General features: G+C 33.7%; 1 protein-coding gene across 1 annotated transcript in view; it reads right to left on the bottom strand.

Moving 5' to 3' along the window:
• Positions 1 to 2,605: 2,605 nt before the first annotated feature.
• The window catches only part of LOC131145704 (MADS-box transcription factor 6-like), a 44,264-nt gene continuing 24,852 nt past the window's right edge, over positions 2,606 to 22,017 (bottom strand). The window contains exons 2-6 of the mRNA XM_058094902.1: positions 17,229 to 17,307; positions 16,296 to 16,301; positions 9,735 to 9,796; positions 9,485 to 9,584; positions 2,606 to 2,827 (exon numbers count right to left, since the gene is read on the bottom strand). Of these exons, the coding sequence (XP_057950885.1) occupies positions 2,606 to 2,827; positions 9,485 to 9,584; positions 9,735 to 9,796; positions 16,296 to 16,301; positions 17,229 to 17,307 (469 nt within the window). The remainder of the gene's footprint in view (positions 2,828 to 9,484; positions 9,585 to 9,734; positions 9,797 to 16,295; positions 16,302 to 17,228; positions 17,308 to 22,017) is intronic.

The following is a 22,017-nucleotide window of genomic DNA, read 5'->3' on the forward strand; positions in this document are numbered from 1 at the left end:
TTGACACCAAAGAATTAATCAAAACACTTGGTGGCATAGGTAAGATTGCATGCTTTTTATATTAAGGCCCTTACAAAATTTTGATTACCCTCATAGGTGCAATGCGATTACGTACTCAACGTGTTTAAGAGGCAGATGAAAACAAAAGTTATACAAACTAAAGGGTTAGTGTTTGAGGATCATGGATTAATGGAAAGAACACTCGTGATAATGAGGGCATGGAGCTGCCATAACTGTCTTAAAGAAGAAAGCATAGAGGAGTCTTGAAGCTCAACAAAGACTTAGCTAGGATGCATGAAAGTGATGAACCCCACAACTTGACCTACTCTGGAGTAGCCAAGAAAGTGGTTGTAAAGTTTGGACAGTAGGTAGGACAGGTAAATTTCATAATTATTTTGATAGATGATTTCCAAGTAATATTTGGAATTTTTAAAGGAAACTAAAGTAGTACTGAAGCTACTTGTTGGTCCCTTTTGTATAATGGTAGATCACTCTTGTATGGTGCAAGTTGTTATAATCAAAAGAGATGATGAAAAGTTTTTTTTTTCCTACCACACAATTCAAGAATGGATTGAGAAGGGGTGAACCACTATATCTTGCCTTATTGATGACGGATAAATATGTAGGATAAAAACTAGTGCCTACAATTGTCCAAGATGTGTTCAAGTGTAAAATTGTGAGATAAAACAAGATACCACACAACTTAGCCTCTCGTAACAAAGTATAGAGCATTGAATTGAATTGCAATTACTAGGGATGAAATCTCCTACTAAAATTTTAATATTGAATGACACCTTGATGAGTTATTAAAAGTGAATTATATACATCCTTCCAAAGCATGGTTAGAACACCAATGTTGTTCTATAGGAAACATGAATGCTTGTGGGCTACACTTAGACCTTTTAGTCAATAATATGTTGACTTTTATGTTTGATGGCAGATTTAAGGGCCTTCACAAATTCAAATTGCTACCAAATTTTTACTTGATGACTTTCTCATCCTAGTGTTGTTAGGATCTTCCACAGTTTTTCAACAACATAAAACTTGTTAAAAAAAAAAAAGATACGATTATCATAAAGAATGTAATAATATTGCAGAATTATTAATTTAAAGTACAATAAATAAGAAACTCTTATTCCCAAATTTTATTATGAAAGTATCTATTCTTATTGTATTCCATATTATATGAAATAAAATAGCAAGTCAAGTAAATTATTATATCAATGTACAATTTTTATTTCTTTTTTATATTATTTTATTATATAAACCAAAGGTAACTTAAGTGGAATAATGTATATGGAAATAGTTCGATACAACTCTTTTAAGTCCAAATTACAATGCAATGTGCCTATATTGTTGAAACTGCCATGACATGGAAGTTAATCATATTTGTGTTGTAAAATTAGCCGGTTGTCTAGCTTAGGATAATTATTGGCTATTGTTGACTTGTAAATATTTCTTAAATCGAAGGGTAAGAAAAAATAGGTAGGATTAACATATAACTTAAGCTTCTAGTTAAATGGATTATTATCTGTTAAAGTTATTTGACTTTTTATAGGAAGTAGGTTTTGATAACATCAATCTATTTTGAACTTTTAGGGTAATTGAAATGATTGTAGAGCTGCATGTGTTCTTTAATAGCAAACTTGGTAAATTGAATTAAATCAGATAATTTGTAATAAATTAATTAAGCTATTATTGAGTTAGTAAATTATAATCCAGATATGACTCAATTTAGAGGCAGTTTGGATCAAATAATCTATGATGGTTGGCAAATATTATGTTATTCCTATATATATTTCCCATTCTGTGGAAAACTTATTTCCTAAGATAATTATGAAGTTGCCTTTGAATTTATAATTTGGTAAATTGTAAAATAGAAAACAAAACTATTCTTCAACGTAATTCTCAAAAATTGACAAAAACAAACAATTTATCATATAAATTTAAATACAAAAAGTATAAATAATTTGAAAATTAATTATTTTAAAATTGACTAGTGCATGTTTCCTAATAATCTTAAATCATGAAAGTCTACATAATCATTGTAATATGTTGATTCTCCACATCATAGCATCCATCATAAACCTGACAAAGTGGGTTGGATTGGATAACCCATAATGAATTAAACATGCAAGTGAATGGCCGAATTGTAATCTATAATTGAATCATTTAATAGGTGGATCGAATATGAGTTTGTTTAGGGGATTGAATTCCATTTTGCCTTACAATTTTTACACATTTATCTAGGTCTATTTACTAATAATATTTTGTTTGAAAACCCACAATTTTGTTACATTTTCATCCCTATATATTTTCTCAATGACTAATTTTAGAAGAAATTGGACTTTTATGGCTTTAGAAGTAGTAGATGATGTAGTAGATTTTGCCTAACAAGTGGTATTAGAGCCCGATTGGAGCAGAAAGGCCAGATTGGAGTTGTTCACCGAAATCAGAGCTTTTTCCAGTGGCTTGAAATTATTTTTTGAGGCCACCATCACCTTCACCTTGCTGAAATGAAGCCAACGTTGCAAACTAGAATTCGAAACGAGCTCAGACGGAGGCACACACTCCAACACGCTCTTCGCCGGAGTAGTTCACCTCATCACGCGCCGGTGACCTGCTGCCTACCCGCCCCACGCGTCTTCCTCGCCCAAAAGGCCTCAACTCGACCTGAAAACCCTCGATTCGACCCGGCGACCCACTCCAGACCCGGATCTGTATCCGACCCGGACAACCGCTCCAGACCCGACAACATCAGCACTGCCACATTAGCGGGGTGGACCCCACAGTGACACGTCAGCACATTGACCAGGTTTGACCTAATCTTTGATTGAACTTTTCGGAGTCATTTTGGGTCTCTTTTTCGAACGACTTGAACCATTTCTAAGGTTTTCGATCGTTTTGGATCCAACCGTGCTATTCATTTGAGCTAATTCTATCTCCAGATCAGTGAATCGAGATGTCAAACAAAAAGAGCTGAAAGATCAAAATGTTCAACGACAACAATTTTGGTTTCTAGAAGATACAGATTGAAGATTATTTGTTTGGGAAGGAGTTGCACTTACCATTGAAGGGTAAGCCAGCATCTATGAACGAGGACGAGTAGGAGTTGCTTGATCGAAAAGCTCTCTGAGCCATCAGAATGACGTTGTCAAAGTCTGTGGCATTCAATATCAAGTATATATCATCCACCAAGTCTCTGATGGATGCAATTTCTAATATGTATGAGCAACCGTCAGACGCTAATAAGGTACATCTTATGAAAATATTATTTACTATGAGCATGTCTGTAGGTCAACTCGCCTCAGTCAGGATAACATTTGATAGTGAGATTCGTGCCCTACTGATTCTTAGTCAGTTGCCCGAAAGTTGGAATGATGTTGTTACTGCAATCAGTAACTCCACAGGGAAATCAAAGCTTGTATACGATGAGGTCGTCAACATTATTTTAATGGAAGAAATCAAAATGCAGTCAAACCATGGCTCCACTTCGAGTTCAGCTTTGAACATGGAAAGTCGAGGCAGAGGAAATAGGCATGGATGATCAAACAACTGCGGCAGATCTAGGCCCAAGTGGTCTAAATCCAGAAATCCCAGAGGCTCTCAGGACACAGGTTCCCAGAGCACAAAAATTATTAAGTGTTGGAACTGTGAAAAAACTGGTCATTATAAGAACCATTGCAAAAGTCTAAAGAAAGAATACGAGACGAGAGCAAAGACAAAAGCCAATGTTGCTTCAGAAAATCATGATATGTTGATCTACTCTTTGGAGAGCAAAAAGGAGTATTGGGTGTTAGACTCTAAAGCTTCATTCCATGTCACTTGCAGTAGAGATTGCCTAGAGGAGTATACATTAGGTAATTTCGGTAAAGTATATCTTGGCAATGATCAACCTTGCGACATTTCCGACAAGGGGACAGTGAAGATTAAAATAAATGGGTCAGTATGGAAACTGAGAGATGTCAGATATATTCCAGACCTGAGGAAGAATTTGATCTCAGTCAGTCAACTGAAAAATGAAGGATATAACACCTCTTTCATTGGTGATGAATGGAAGATTTCGAAGGGTGCATTGACGATTGCACGAGGTATGAAAAGTGGTACTCTTTATGTAATTCCTAAGGCATGCATATCTATTACAGTAGCTACAGAAAATGATGATAGCAACTTATGACATCAACGACTCGGACACCCGAGTGAGAAGGGACTCAAAGTGATGCACTCAAAGGGTAAGTTGAGTGATTTACAGTCGCTGAAGATTGACACATGTGAGGATTGCATATTTGTGAAACAGAAAAGAGTAAGTGTCCAGACAAACATCAGTACCCCAAAGAAGGAGATACTTGAGCTAGTCTATTTAAATGTATGGGGACCAACAACCATTTTGTCCACAGGTGGAAAGCATTACTTCATCTCATTTATCGATGATTATTCACGGAAGGTATGGGTTTACTTCCTAAAATATAAATATGATGGTTTTTATGTTTTTAAAATTTGGAAAGCAATGGTAGAAAATGAACTGATTTGAAAATCAAGAAGTTGAGAACAAATAACAGTGGTGAGTATGTTGACACCAAGTTTAAGAAATTTTTCTATGAGCATGGTATTAGAATGGAAAGAACTGTGCCAGGTACGCCTCAACACAATGGCGTAGCCGAGCGGATGAACATAACATTGACAGAAAAAACCAGAAGCATGCGTATGCCGTCAGGCTTGCCAAAGATGTTTTGGGGAGAAGCAGTCAACGCAGCAGCTTATTTGATTAACAGGAGTCCATCAGTATCATTGGACTATAATCTACTAGAAGAAGTTTGGAGCAATAAAGAGGTAAGACTTTCACATTTGAAAATTTTTGGTTGTGTTGCATATGTACATATCAATGATCATGTTAGGAATAAGCTGGATCCGAAATCCTGGAAATGCACTTTCATCAATTATGGTGGAGATGAATATGGGTATCTCATTTGGGATGATAAAAATAAAAAGGTGATCAGAAGCAGAGATGTGATTTTTAATGAAAATGTGATGTATAAAGATAGACACACAACATAATGTACAAAGTCTGAAACAACCTTTGTAGATGTGGATGATGTTTTAGAAGGTGTAAGGGCACATCAGCAAAACACCAAGAATCCTCAGCAGAATATCGAGAATCCTCAGGCAGAGGAACATGTGGAGCAGATTGTTGCACTATCGCCTCCTACTCCAGCACTAGAGTTTAGGAGATCTTCTCAGCCATATGTACCAAAATGGAGGTATGTGAACCATTTATTTCTTAAAGATGGAGGAGAACCTAAATGCTATGTTGAAGCATGTTAGGCAGAAGATTCAAGCAAGTGGGATCTTGCAATGAAAGACGAGATGAAGTCTCTTAACTCCACAAAACATGGGAACTAGCTAATTTTCCCAATGGTAAGAAGACTCTTCACAACAAATGGGTGTACACAATCAAAGAAGAGCATGATGGATCCGAGAGGTATAAAGCTCGGTTAGTAGTCAAAGGTTTCGAACAGAAGGAAGGAATTGGCTACACTGATATTTTTGCACCAGTTGTCAAGCTGACAACCATCAAATCTGTTTTGAGTATTGTTGCCTCAGAGGGTTTACATCTTGAGCAGTTAGACGTGAAGACGACATTTCTTCACGGTGATCTTGATGAGGAAATTTATATGCAACAGCCAGAAGGTTTCTCAGTAAAAGGTAAAAAGAATCTTGTATGCAAATTAAAAAAGAGTTTGTATGGTCTCAAACAAACTCCTAGACAGTGGTACAAGAAATTTGATAGCTGCATGCAAAGGAACAATTTTCAGAAATGTAATGCCGACCACTGTTGCTACTTTAAAAGGTATCATACTAGCTATATTATCCTACTGTTATATGTTGATGATATGCTAGTTGCAGGATCAGATATAGAAGAAATCAAAAAATTGGAGCAGCAATTGGTAGAGGAATTTGATATGAAAGACTTGGGTCCTACAAAATAGATTCTTGGGATGCGGATATCTAGAGATAAGCAACAAAAAACGTTGCAATTATCTCAGTCAGAGTACATTAGCCGTGTTTTACAGAGGTTTAACATGAGTAGTGCCAAAGCTGTAAATACACCATTGGTAGGTCACTTCCGTCTCTCTAAGGATCAGTCTCCCCAGAAAGATGAAGAAAAAGACTTCATGACTAAGGTACCATATGCCTCAGCTGTTTGAAATCTAATGTATGCTATGGTTGGTACCAGACCAGATATTGGCCAAGCAGTGGGAGCTGTCAGCAGATATATGTCAAATCTAGGGAAGACACACTCAAAAGCAGTGAAGTGGATTTTGAGATATATCTACGTGGCACTATTGATAAGTGCCTATGTTTCGGTAAAAGCGATTTGAAAATCCAAGGATTTGTAGATGCTGATTTTGCAGGTGAAATTGATCATCGCAGAAGCACCACTGAGTATATATTCACTGTTGGCACAACAACTGTTAGTTGGATGTCATAGATATAGAAGATTGTTGTTTTATCAACTACAGAAACTCAGTATGTAGTAGTGATAGAAGTCAGTAAAGAGATGATTTGGCTTCAGGGTTTGTTAACGGAGCTTGGATTAAAGTAGAAGAGGAATGTTTTGTACAGTGACAGTTAGAGTGTGATACATTTGGCAAAGAACTCCGCAATTCATTCCAGAACTAAGCATATTGGATTTCATTATCACTTCGTCAGACCTCTGATAAAGGACGGGGTGTTGACACTTGAAAAAATCCTAGGTAGCAGAAATCCGGTAGATATATTAACTAAGGTGGTGACTACAGAGAAGCTGAAGTTGTGTTCAACTTCAGTTGGTTATCATGCCTGAAGACATATTTTTTGAGCACATCATTTACTAATACTGGTTGAGGAGGTGTCTCCATCTCCAAGTGGGAGAATGTTGTAGTTGGAGCCGAGAGACGTAGCTGAAGCTAGGAGCTGGAGATGCAAGGATGGATATGCGTGCAAGCTGTAAAACCGTGGATTTTTAATCTTGATTTAATTTTGATGAATGAAATTTCTCAAATCTAATCATTGTAATTTATTGAGATTGATTCCAAGCTACCTATAAATAGAGGAGCTTGGAGAGATGAAACACAGAGAAGAAAAGAGAGGAAGAAGAGAGTGTGAGGAAGAGAGAAGCTGAGAGAGTTGTATTTCTTTCCGGTGGTTTTTAGTGAATTTGTGGTGTGCTCCGTGGACGTAGGTCGATCTTGATCGAACCATGTAAATTTCTGGTGTCATAATTTTTTTGGTTGCTCACAGAGTCCTAACAGTAGATACTATAGTTCTATTTATTTTCCTTTAATACATATTTGTCTTCCGCTAAAAACTAACAAAATTCCATATTGTATTTTGATATCAACGAAGTAAATTCAAATATATATATATATATATATATATATATATATATGTATCACAATAATATCGAATTGACATAAGATTACTTACATGTAAATAATTTATTATGGTTTAAGCTCAAAATTAGACCTTTGATTATAATTAAAAAGAATTTGATTGCTTCTAATAGATTTGTTGAGATAATCTTAAGCCTTTGGGTCAAGTTGGTGCTCACCCATGCATATATATCAAACCTACCCATAAACTCCCCCAATCTTAACAAATGGTGTAAAAGCTGATAATTCGTAATTTTAGGTGAGCAACATTGTAAAGTTAAGGTGTGAAACTTAATTCTCCTGAAGTATAACAATTGGAGGACCATGTGTATGACCAAAGCTAATAAGGATAATCTAGTCCTAGTAAATGAATCTAAATAGGTCAGGATGTGGGAAGTATATTATTGGTTTGAAGGAATGTGGAATGCAATCCAAAGCATGTAAGGCGAGGGAATAAAACCCATTTGAGTAATTATTGGAGAATTTGGCTTCTTCCTATGAGAGATGGTTTCTACTCAAGAGGGAGAATTCTAATTGGCTCAGGTGTTCATGCCTGTGTTCCTATGGATGTAAACATGTGAAAGAGGAGCAATGAAAAGTGGATTCCCCTAGTTTTGTGCCCTTTCCTATGGTTGAGAATTGACTCTTAATTGGTTTCATTACACAAAGTGATCAAGAATGACTTCCATTCAAGGGGGAGTGGTTGGAACCCACAGTGAGGGATAGATTATTGAGAATTCAACTTTTCAGCTTGTCTCACATTGAAAAAATAAGGTGTAGGATAGTTGCTTCTATATATGGTTGGGTCAAAGACTCAATAGATTTAAACTTTTGCGTCAAGTTGTTGCTTACCATGTATACCAAACCCACACATGGATTCCTTAAATCCTAACAAGTAGCATTAGAGTCGATGGTTAGTAACTCTTAGTGACTGATGTTATAAAGTTGAGGTGTGAAGTTAATTCTCCTAAAATGTGCTAAGAGTTGAAGGACCAAGTGATCAAGCCAAACGATTATCTAGGCTTGGTAGATGTATCCGAATAGGGTTCAAATGTGAAAAGTAAGATTAATTTGAAGGCATATGAAATGCAATTTGAGATACGTGAGGCATGAGGGTAAGACCCACTTGAGCAAACTGTTAGAGAATTATGTTTGCTCCTATAAGGGTTATGATTTTTTCTCAAGGGGAGAGTTTGAATTAGACTTGGGTGTTCATGCATGTACTTTTGCATATGTAGATAGCCAAGTGGAAGAGGAGTGGTGATGAGTGGAGATGAGTGGATTCATATGATTTCATGCCCTTCCCCAAGGTTGAATAAAAACTTCTAATTGGTTGCATGATAAGTAATGATTTTCATTCAAGTGGGATTGGTTGAAACTCACAAGCGAAGGGGAGGTTGTTGAGAATTTTACTTGTGAATTTGTCCCACATTAGAAAAAGTAGAGCGAAGGATTGATGTTTATATACATAGTTAAACCCAAAACCTAATAGACTTAAGTTTTAGGGATAAATTGTGTTCACCCACGTATATCAAGTCCATCCATGAACTCCTCTTGTATTAACAAGTTTTAAACAACTCTACATGCCACTGACATTGGTTTTTCTCTAATGAATAAGTAAAAGATTATTTAAAATAATCAAGAAGTCTTGAGGAATAAAGACATTAAAGTATGAAAACTTCAATAAACCAGTAGAAAATCTACAACAAAAAGAATGAGGAATAATCTGAAAAATTGTTGACTTTGGGAGGGGGGGGGGGGTGTACTTCCACCGTACAATTGGAGTAGAAAAATGAAACATGTTCGTTTTGGTTGATTAAATCTATAAAGTCTAAATCATAAAACCAATTTCAAAACAATAAAACTTTGAATAAATTGAAGCATTGGATAATGGAAGATGTGTAATATGGTATTAATATAAAAAATATATAACTTCTCTTTTATAGAGAAAAAAATGATCTATGAACGACAATTTAGAAGCAACAAAAAACGAAGAAAAGGTAGTTGCTATATATGTGTGTGCATGCAGTTAGGGGATGGGAATGACTCTAAATTTGATTCAATGTGTGTACCTTATGTTGCCTAGCTTGTAATAGAGTTTTGTCAAGTTGTTTCTCAAGATTCTGTAATTCTTTGACACTTAGTAGTTCAATATCATCTCCAAGAAAGTGCCTGAATGTATACACATTAATAACCAAAAATTAGAATGTCAAAAAAGGATTAGAAAAAAATAAAATAAAATTGTAGTTCTATATTTTTCATACAACTTATTAGTGCATTTGGGAGTAGGCATTGATAATGCATAGAACTTTAAACATTAACCTTTGTGAGCGCTGAAGTGATTCATATTTGGCTCGTAGTTTTAAGATCTGTTGGTACATTATCTGTATTAAAAACAAAAACAAAGCACATATAATTAAAATTGAATAAAAATGCCTAGAAATGAGAATCCAAAATACAAACATTCATTTTCTTAATTAACAAAATGGAATTTCATTAATATAATATTGAATTACAATACAAATAGGGAAGAGACACATTTTCATAAATTAAAAAACACAGCCCCCTTGAGTTGCAAACCCAAATAAAACTAGGCATCTAAAGAAACCAACAGGCTATATAACACTAGAAATCAAAAGACATTACCTAGAAACTATGAAATGCATACCCCCCGGGGTGTTGCGTAGCTAAAGTGTAAACACCAAAGGAAATCCTAAAGCTCACATGAAAGCTGAATAGGAAGACCTTGTCACACATTTATAAAGGTTGGAATGAGGTAATGTTCAAGAAAGTTACAAGTGCAACTACTTCAATTCCAAGCAAATATGGGTTATCATTCAAAACTCACAAAATTAGATTGACAAGGCAACGAAGGTTAATCTCCAAGCACATAAAGGTTAGTTTGAAACTTTTCAAATAAAAGAATTTGAATTAGCTCATGATTATTTTTCAAGATTTTCCTATTTTGAAATAATTGAAAAGGTGTAATGAAAACTTGAAAAATGTTGAATTGATAAAAAAAAAAAAAAAATGCTTTGTTCATTAGACCTAAAATTCAATTATATGTATGGTTTTAACTATTGAAGAATTAAAAGATTTAGAGAACATGACCCATGATCAACTCATGTATTATTCCTTATAAGTATATGAAGAAAGGATAACTAAGATTAAGCCATAGCCTACTAACAAATGTCAAAGACACGATTGTGGTTGTGGTTGATTAAAAGGAAAAAAAAAAGTGTTGATTTTTTGAGTCTGATCCCTGATTTGATAATGACAATCGCAAGTTACTTATATGTGAATCTAGTGATTGAACATGTTATAATTCAACACACACATAAGGGGACAGAGAATGGAAGCCAAATACGCATAAAGCTCATATGATCAGGCGTTTTTCATGAAAATTTAAGGGCAAAGAAGATAAAGAAGTCATTTGTTTTTAATTTGTATTGCATTTAATCTTTAAACTTGGTTTTATAATAATGGTCTATAATAACTGCATCTCATGCATGATAGGTTTATGCTCTAAGGCCATAGTTTGACCATAGGGAAAATCAGAAGATCATAGACAACTTTTGTTCGACCGACCTTAGGTTTTTAGGCTTAATTAAAAAGCCTCAGTCGACCAATACCCTTTGACTCAAAAGACATATGCTTATTCACACAGGGTTGATAAAGCACAGAGGCCAAAATGAACTTAAATGCACATTTTTAGTGGTCTCGGTCGACCGAACCCTTGGCAGTATAAATGCCTCGGTCGACCGAATTCGTCAAAATTCAACATGTTGACTTACCTCGGTTGACCGTTCTATTTTGAACGTATCTCCCTTGCTCGACCAAACCATAAAGTGTTTGTCTCCCTAACTACTTGGTCGACCAAATATGAAGTTCAAAATCCTGATGGTCGACCGAACAATATGAACGGAAGACTGATCAAGTGCCTTGGTCGACCGAACCTACGAAGGGTTCCGGTTCACCTTGTGTTGGTCAATCGCCCATTTCTTCGATCAACTGAACCATTTAAAATTTGAATTCCCTATTAGTGCTCAACCAATCGCTAGTTCTCCTCGGTCAACCAAACTTTCATGTTTGGTCAACCGACCCCTTCCTTCGATCGACCAAACCTCTCTGGTTAGGCCATTTTTAAATGCGGAAACACGCTTAAAAATTAATTTAACTTTTCTAATAATACCTAGCATGTCCCCAACGGTCATTTTTTCACCCAACTTTATATATACCCCTTCATAATTCATAATTAGTAAGATGATTAGTTAGAAAAACCTCTCAAATTTTGATATCCTATTTTCATCTTCCTAAGCCTATTTTTTCATCTTCTCTTTATTATTACTTTGAAAAATCATTTTCTAAAAAGAGTACTTTACACATATTGGGGCATTTATTTTTGAATCATATAGTATTTACTCTCATTGCATATACTTGCTTGATATTATCTTATTGAGAGTAAGCAAGTTCTTTTCCTTGTGATTTAATTCATAAATCTTCTTTTGGGAAAGACCTTCTTGAGTTAGTGAGTCTTTGCATACTTGTTGCAAGATTCAATTGCTTGTCTTGTGATTTAGTAAATTATTTTTGACAAGCCATAAACCCTAATATCTATTGTGCTTGATATTTGCAAAATCTCATTGAGATATTTGCTTAGGGTTGTAAAAAAAAAAAAAAAAAAATCTTTGAGCACTCATCATATACATTTTTATTCAAAGATTATTTTAGTGAAAATCACATTCTTACTTTGAGCATAAATCCTTATCATACGTAAGTGTATTGAGCTTACTGTTGTACATCATTTGCTTAGTTTAGAAGCACATTTCCTTGTACACAAAAATTATTTGAATATCTGTTGTATTCCCGATGGATGGTCGGAAGAGGGAGACTAGCCCTACGAATAGTCTCGGATTTGCTCAGACTTGGTTAGGAGAGCACCAGATTGGTTCAGACCTGGTTATGAGAACTAGGTGCACCATCCTGATAAGGCGTGGTAAATAACATTGCTCCACCCATGAAGTGAGCAACTAGTGGAATCCTTGAGTTGCGGCTTAAGGTGGGGACGTAGGCAATGTTGGCCGAACCCTGATAACATATTTGGTGCAACTTTTATTTTTTCACAATTTATTTTCCGCACCTGCATGTTATTATTTATTGCTCTGATCTATGCATTGAATGATTGATAATACTGAGATTGATTTATTAGGTTAAATATTTACTCAATAGTTTATCTGTTGAATTGGTATATGCTTAGACAGACCCTAGGTTTGTGTAATACTATTTGTGGAATTTGAATTGACCTAAGAGAAAACTTTTAAATATCCAATTCACCTCCCCTCTTGGGAATACACAAATTCTAACAAAAAGTGACACCAATTTGTTGAATAGAAAATAAAGAAGCCAAAACTCAAATCAACTAAAGAATATGGTAGAGGAGGTTATTCGAGGTCATATAAAAGGAAAAGGTATAAAAAATAAATAAATAAATAAAACTAGAAGCTACATCAATGGTAAATTTGGCCATCATTTATATGTTTGAGAGACAGTTTATGTAGTTTGAACCTTATACCCACTTGGAAACTATAAGGGTTATGATTTGAGTAAAGAACATGGTAGTGGATGTTATTCAAGCCCATATAAAAGGAAAAGGTACAATAAATAAACAAATAAATAAAACTAGAAGCTACACGTATGGTAAATTTGGCCATTTTTTATTTGTTTGCGATGCAACTTACGTATTTGTTTAGAAAAGGTAATATCATTAAAATGATAAACGAGGAAGTAACAAGCTAGGATCTTGACACTTTCTGGGAGGAAACAATATCAAAAATCAAGCTTAAATAAAAATAGAACAAATATCATCCTCCCCCAGATTTGATAAGACATACAATTATAACTCCGCCCAACTTAATGAACACATTTTTATTTACCCAGCTCCACTGAAACAAGTTTGAAAGAAATTTGTGCAACACCATTGATACATCTGAGCATTTCTCCCTAAAGATTCTCCTATTTCTCTCATTCCAAATTTTCTAGCATATGACTAGCGAAATTGCAAGTTTGAGATTTCTTAAGAACCCCCTATGTATTGACATTACAAAAAACTTGATTTTAGTGACGAAAGAATTAGTGACGGATTCAATTTCGTCACTAAAAGTGGGTATTAGTGACGATTTTTAAGAACTGTCACTATTACTGTAAGCATTAGTGAAAGTTTTAGCAAGCGTCACTAATACGACACTATTAGTGACAGTTTCAAAATCGTCACTAATAATTTTGTTACTAAAAACCAGTTTTCCCGCTCAAACTATTGTGGGAAACTACTTTTGCATAGAAATTATCTTGAGAAAATATTAGTAACAATTCTTGGGGTATTAGTGACGAATTGAACCCGTCAATAAAAGTCAATTATTAGTGACGATTAAGTAACCGTCACTACTATTATTATATTAATAAATAAAAATAATTTATTTAACACTATTAGTAACGGTTTAGAGAATTCGTCACTAATAGTCTATTAGTAGTGACAGTTTTTTAAGCCGTCACTAATAGTTGTTTGATTTAAAAAATATAAGAATAATTTAGTTAAGAATAGTAATGACAGTTTAGAATATTCGTCACTAATAATAGGGTATTAGTGATTGTTCAGAAGATTCGTCACTAATAATCTTATATTAGTGATGGTTTTATAAACCATCACTAATAATTTTCTTTATTTTAAAAATATTAAAGCAATTTATTTGACTATATTAGTGACGGTTCCAAAAATTCGTCGCTATTAGTCTATTATTAGTGACGGTTTGTGAAAACTGTCACTAATAGTGTTTTGAATTAAAAAATATAAAAATAATTTAGTTAAAAATAGTAGTGACGGTTAAGAATATTTGTCACTAATAATAGGGTATTAGTGACAGTGCAATGATTCGTCACTAATATTCTAGTATTAGTGACGGTTTTAAAAACTTTCACTAATAATTTTCTTTATTTAAAAAATATTAAAACAATTTTTTGACTATATTAGTAACGGTTCAAAAAATTCGTCACTAATAGTATATTATTAGTTAAATCTTATATTGTATAGCAGCATTAACATATATTTTTATAAGATATTTTGGTTTTTATCGAAACCAAACTGAGAACCAAAATTTTCTATTTTTAAGAACAGAAACCAAGACCAAAATCTGAAAGACCAAATCGTAACTTATTTCAATCGAGTTTTGGGTTGATTTTGGATTTTTCGGTAAATTTTGTATACGCCTAGCTATAATGACCATGGTTGAGCTAGATATATGAATGATAAAAAAGGGGGGGGGGGGGACAATTGAGTTTATATTTTTAGAAGACAAACATATTCATATGGACTTGGAAGAGGGAGGGAGAGAGAGAGAGAGAGAGAAAGCAATTGCACATATGAGGTTTTACTTTATTAGAGAGCACATAGAAAAAAGGAGGTCAAACTCCAACTTTGTGAAATATCAAAGTCAAGTTATGAATATTATGATCAAACTTTTCAAGGATGATGATTTCCATATTTTTGAAGCTATTATTGTTGTTGTAAAATTTAAGATAAGTTACAGGTTATTGGATCAAGTAAATTTTGATTTATTTATTAACGTGTGATTAGGATAGTAGGTCTTAGAATTTTGAAGTCTTATATCAAGGTGGGGAAGAAGTTGCCGCGTAAATTGATGAAAAAAGATTTTTATAGACCAACCCCACCTAGTTGGACATGAGATATGCTTTATTGTTGTTGTTGTTGTTATATTAAGGTGAGGAGGTTCTACTGAAACTTGAAAGTGTAATAAATGATAATGCATGTAACTATGTACATGATCCAAATAAGGTGCTCAAGTGGAATAAAGGTTTTTTTTTTTTTCTTTTTTGTGGAGTGTTTCTAACTATATTTTCTCCGTCATTTCTAAATTGTATTTCCTTTGATTTTCAACACCACAATGGTGTGACAAATTGATTTGAATGATAGTTGTGTTGAGAATTCCACTTGAGAGCTTGTCCCACATTGAAAATTTAAAGTGGATAATGGGTGCTTATATACATGGATGGACCCAAGACCCAATTATCTTGAGCTTTTGGGTCAAATTGGTGTTCACCCATATGTATCAAGCCCACCCATGGGCTCTTTCGGTCCTAACAAGTGGTATCAGAGCCTACGGTTCATAACTCTAGGTGAGCGACATCATAAAAAAGTCAAGACGAGAAGCTAATTCTCTTGACGTGCTAACAGTTGGAGGACCAAGTGTGTGGCTGAGGCCAATAAGGATCATCTAGGCTGCGGATGGATCTGAATAGGGTCAAGACGTGGGAGGTAGGATTGGTTTGGAGGCACGTGGAATGCAATCTGAGGCATGTAAGACGCCAGTGGTAAGGCCCATTTGAGCAACTGTTGGAGAATTGTCCCAGAAGGGAGAAGGTTTCCGTTCAAGGCGGAGCAGGAACTCAAAAGTGAGGGGGAGATTGTTGAGAATTCCACTTGTGAGCTTGTCCCACATTGAAAAATTAAAGTGGATAATGGGTGCTTATATACATGGATGGACCCAAGACCCAATTAGCTTGAACTTTTGGGTCAAATTGGTGTTCACCCATGTGTATCAAGCTCACCCATGGGCTCCTTCGGTCCTAACAAGTTGCCAATCTTGAAGCACTTCATTTGCCTAGCTACTTGTTGGTTAACATGAGGGAAGCCAAAATAGATGCAAAACAATTAGAATCTACATTTCAAACATCTCGGCTCATATCCTACAATAGGAGTAGGGATGACCACTACTTGCGTAGATATGCAAACCTTATAAAAAAAAAAAAAAAACAAGAACATAAAGGTCCAAATCTTCATAATTGAACTCAACAAATACAATGACCTGAAACAAGTTGCTAAAAATTAATGAAGCTACATGCCAAGAAGAGCAATCACGAATGAAATTAAGTTTCAAAGCAAGTGATGCACCATAGAGGTAGTACTGCAAGACACAATGATTAAGTTGAGACACATCCATCTTAGATTATACGTGAGACCCCATAGTTGACACCTTGATTTCTTAGACAAAACAAAAACCCCCTCACCATGTACCTTCCACAACACCCATCAATCCTAAAGTGAGACCTAAAATTGTCAATCAATCACCCGATACCTAAAACCAACTTGCTGAATTACCAATGACCATTTTACAACTAATGATAGGAATAAATTGTTTTAATAAACATTACAAATTAGGTACTAGCTAAAATCACTTCACGATAACCTTAAATGACTTTTAACTAATATCTCTAAAGTCACAAACAAAAAAGGTGATTTATGCCAATTAGTGTGTTATGCAATGGATTTACAAATATATTATACTACAATTTAAAACAACTAGCATTGAGATCATATATTTCTTTTCTTTTCTTTTTTACAAATTATATATATAAGCATAATATAGAATTAAAATTTGTCTGTGTACGTGTGTATGCGCACTTGTTTGATCCAGTAGTCTACATTTTTAATGATTTGATCTTTTAAGGTCCAATTGATAAAAATGGGTCATTCTTGACTCATAAAAAAGGAGAGATACTTTCTTAAATTGAAAAATTCAGCCCAAGAACACATTGTTCATGTAGCCTACCATAAATTCTAATAGGGATTGCATAAAATTTATTGATTATAATCAAATTTAGTAATTATAAGATAATAATTTGTCCACATGGAAAATTTATTTACTAAGGTACAGACCACTTCCATGAATAATTACTGCATATGCATTTTTTCTTTGGCAGTAACAAGGATAACTGAAGTTTGATAGTGATAAAATTCAAACAAACCTGTGTTTCATGCCCATTGTCATTGCAATCCTGTGATGCGTAACAACATTGCCGATATCGCTCAAGAGTTTTGATGATGCTGAGAAAAAAATAAACATTAATCATTTTATAACTAATAAATAAATAGGACAAAAACCATAGTTGCCACAAAAATTCAAGTAAATAATTAACTAAGTTGAATAGTACATTAAAGAATCATAGGAACCATTCTTTAACATAATTTATGTTTGGTTATGTGCTTTCTTGATCTGCTAGGTCAGACGGAATGCAACAATATGTTGGATTCTACAGGAGATCAAAATGAAACATAAACTTTAAGCCGTTCTTTTTAGAAGGTAATAAAATTTATTGAAAGAGAGAAAAGGAAGTAGAAAAGCTATACAAGATGAACTTATCATAAAAGTAATAATGAATTTGTTGATAAATAAAGAAGACAAAGAACACAACCACCATGAAGACTTCGGATAAATATAACCCAAATTCATGAATAACAATACACAAACACGGAACCATGCTTCAAGCATTCCTTTATGTCTAACTATATATGCCTTATTTGGAATTGCTATATAACCACTTTGACCATGTACTATGAAATTAAGAAACCCTCTTAGTTTTTTAGGAGATATTCCCGACCAAAGTTTGAGACTTTTATGTTGGAGATCTCATGTTCAAATATTGGGAGGAGTGAAACTGCTCTTTCTTTCTTTCTTTTTTATGCAAGCTAAAGAATCTTATCTACGGAGAAGCCTGGAGAAGTAAGCAAGAAGCTTTAAAACCAGGCAAAAGGTACAAGGGGCTTTGACTCAGCCCAAATATTACACTCCAAGGGACGAGCATAAATTAAAAAATTCAACCCGAACAAAGGAATAGAATTTAAAGCAAGATTGGCCACAGCTAGAAGAGATTGTTTAGGACGACCACTGAGACAGTAGAAGCCTTATCCTAGAAAGTCATTTAGTTTCACTCCCCCCAAACATCCTAGGCCACAGCTATTAGGACTGAGAGTCCCAGTCTTCTGCAGCTGCCTCTGAATTTAGAGGCACTCCAGCTTGTGAGGAATTCAGTAACAGTTCTTTGTATTAACTACTCAATATTGAATTATTGGTAGATGGAAGTCCATATATATAAGCGTTCTGAATTTGTAATGTAAAAATAAATTATCCATTGATTCCCTGCGTTGCCTGTAAAGATGGCAAAAGAAATCTCAAAATCTAGCCTCTCTTCTGCGTATCATCTTAGGTAAGAATTATGTTCTTTGAGGTGAACCAGAGGTTAGGCAGACTTTTTTGGGGTTGGGGGGGGGGGGGGGGGGTACCATTGGATTCTAGAAAGATTTGAAGTATACTCCATTTTGATAACCATGCCTTTGAGTAATGAGATGGGAGTAAAGGTTGCTAATTGAGAAAACGTTCTTGCTCAAGGGAGTCCATATACCTTTATCCTCTTGCGAGGTTGAAGGCTAGCAGAATAGAAAAGAGGAAATTTAGAGTTGCAGCAATTAGTTAAGGTGTTCTTGGGCCTCCTAGGGGCTCTAATTAAAGCTAAGTTCCAAGAGGGATTACCTTGTTCCCTTTAAGAATATCACTCACCCTGGTTTCTTTATGAGCTGCAATAATGCAGACCTGGGAATAAATTTTTGAGACTCCTCAGCAGCCCATTTGTCCTATCAAAAAGATGTTCTATTACCATTATCAATGATTATCTTAGGATTGTTTGGAATCACTCATGCTGAAGTATTTTTTAAAGAAAAATATTGAATTTAGTAAGTACTGATAATGAGCACTAAACTGAAAGTGCTGAAAGTTATAAGTTATATTTGCTTGTAATCTAAATAATTAATATTTAGATGCTTTTATTATAGGCTGCTACATGATTATTTTTAATTATTTTTTAAAATAAAAATATTAATATTATCTAATTAAAAATTTTTATTAATAATTACATTAAATTAATATTTAAAACATTTTTATTAAATAAAAAAATATGAAATTATTTTAAATTAACAATAATCTTGTTATTAACGTATATTTATAACATATGACTATCATATTAATTTATGATACAGATAATACTATTAATTAAATTAAAAATTTTAATTTATATAATGTTAATTTAAATTAATAGATAGTTCTTCTTCGTGCCAAAATTAAATAATATTTCATTAATAACTAATAAATCATAAGGCATACTAAATAATATAAACTTTATTTTTAATATATCTTAAATAAAAATATTAATATTATATAATTTAAATTTAAATTGATAATTATATTAATTTTTCTAATTAAAATTAATATTTTCTATTGATTAAAATAATATAATATTATTTTTAATTAACAATAATCTTATTATTAATATATATTTTTAACATATGATGATCAAATTAATTTCTGTTGTAAAAATAGTGTTAGTAATTACAATAAAAATTTTAATTTATTTATTGTTAATTTAAACTTATAGGTGCCTTTTTTGCTCATTCAAAAATGACTTATATTTCATTAATAATTAATATGTTACAATGCAAAATAAAATAATGTATGATTATCTTCTAATATATTTTAAGTTAAAAATATATGAAAATTTTAATAAGTTAAAAATATATGAAAATTTTAATAATTATGTTAATTGTTATTTTTATTAACATTTAAATGTTTTTTTTTAGAGACTAATATAATATTAATTTTTAACTAACAACAATTTTGTTGCTAATGTATATTAATAGCATATGATTATCTTACCAATTTGTGTTGAAATACTATTATCCATTTAATTATTGTTTTTACTTTTTTAATATTAATTTAAATTAATAGATGATTCTTCTTCTTCTTTTTATAATTGAATTATGTTTCATCACTGATTAATATGTTACAATTCATAATAAAATAATACAATATTATCTTCTAATATATTTTTTAAATTATAAAATAACCACTAAAATTTCTTATATTTACAAAACTAACATTAGGTATGAATAGTACTACTTATAAGCGGTTAAAAAGTTTTCTTTCATTACTCTCAAAATTCATTTAAAAAGTTGTCAAAAAAAGGTATTTTGAAAAAGTATTTTTTGTAATAGGTACTTGCTACAATACAACTTAAACACCATTTTTTTTTTTTATTTTGTAAACATATTTATTTAAGTGATAAGTGGTATAAGCACTTTTTTTAAGTGCTTTCAAATGGAGGCTTAGCATGATCCCAAAAAACTCTATTAGCCTTTAAGGTGCCTCTCCATAAACTCCAGCCATGACTAATTCTACAATCCAACTGTTTCTATGAATTTTTATTATAGCCATATTTGATACTGATGGGTGGAGAGGAATGCTTAGTCACTGGTTGTGACTGAAACTCAGTGAGAATAAATGCAATAACAATGTATTTCAATCTGGAAAAATAAATATAGAGAAATTTCAAAGGACAACTCTCACTCTCTCGCTCACTGGTTTTTCACTCTCAACACACCACAATTTTACATTGCACATACACAACTATTTATAGCAGATACAAAACCACAATAATCAACATAAGTTGCTGGCAGGTGAGGTTGGTGATCGTTGTTCAATAGAAGCAGCTGGTCGGTAGCCGTTGTCAACCATTGCTGCCACCGTCCATCGTCAAGTTTACTATTTCAACATCCCCCTTTAAACTTGACTCTCCTAACTTTGTCATTCCGAGCATTGTCTTCAGTCTTGCAAAAATATTATATCTGAGTGGCTTCGTGAAAATATTAGCAATCTAATCATACGTTTTGCAAGATATCAATTCCACTTCTTTATTCTTTACATGCTCCCTGATAAAATGATACCAAGTATCAATATGTTTGCTTCTTTCATGGTGAACTGGATTTTTCATAAGTGCAACCGCTGATCAGTTGTCGATGTAGACTTTTGTGGGGTTATCTTGAAGAAATTTCAAATACTTCAGTACATTCCTAATCCATATACCGTGACAAACAGCTGAACTGGCAGCAACATACTTAACTTCACATGATGACAACGTTACGATGGGTTGCTTCTTTGAAGACCATGTAAACGTTGTATCTCCTATAAAAAAATGTGAATCCTGTTGTACTTTTTCTTTCATCAAGATCTCTTCCCCAATCGCTATCTGAATAGCCGATAAGTTTGCAATCACCTCTTGATGAATAGAACATACCATCGGTGATGGTACCCTTGACATATCAGAGTATCCTTTTTGTTGCATTTAGATGGGACTGGTCAGGAGTCTCCATGTACCTGCTGACAAGCCCAACTCCATAGAGTATGTCTGGTCTAGTGCAAGTCAAATACCTCAAGCTTCCAACCAAACTCTTGAAGTACATGGGGTCAACATCTCCTTGCTCATTCTTTCTCAACTCCAACCCCGTTTCAATCGGAATTGTCACAGGGTTGCATTTGTCCATCCCAAACTTCTTCAGCACTTCTTTTGCATAGTGGCTCTGGGAGATGAAGATTCCCTTTTCACTTTGCACGACTTCTATACCAAGGAAGTGAGTCATTTGGTCAATATCTGTCATTTTGAATTATTTGACCATCCTCCTATTGAAAGCAGCAAACATCTCTGGATTGTTGCCGGTGGAGATAAGATCATCAGCATATAGGCAAGCTATTAGTATGCTTCCATTTGTCTCCATCTTCATTTATATCATCAACATTTGGAGGGCTTGCTCCAATGCTTTATCATCACTTCTTTTGTTGACATTCTGCTCATAGGCTTGGAGTGAGCCCACAAGTTCTTCTACGGACATTGTTTCCAAATCTTTTGTTTCTTCCAGGATCACAACTATACA

This window comes from Malania oleifera, chromosome 13 (genome assembly GCF_029873635.1).
Source record: "Malania oleifera isolate guangnan ecotype guangnan chromosome 13, ASM2987363v1, whole genome shotgun sequence".
NCBI classification, from domain to species: domain Eukaryota; kingdom Viridiplantae; phylum Streptophyta; class Magnoliopsida; order Santalales; family Ximeniaceae; genus Malania; species Malania oleifera.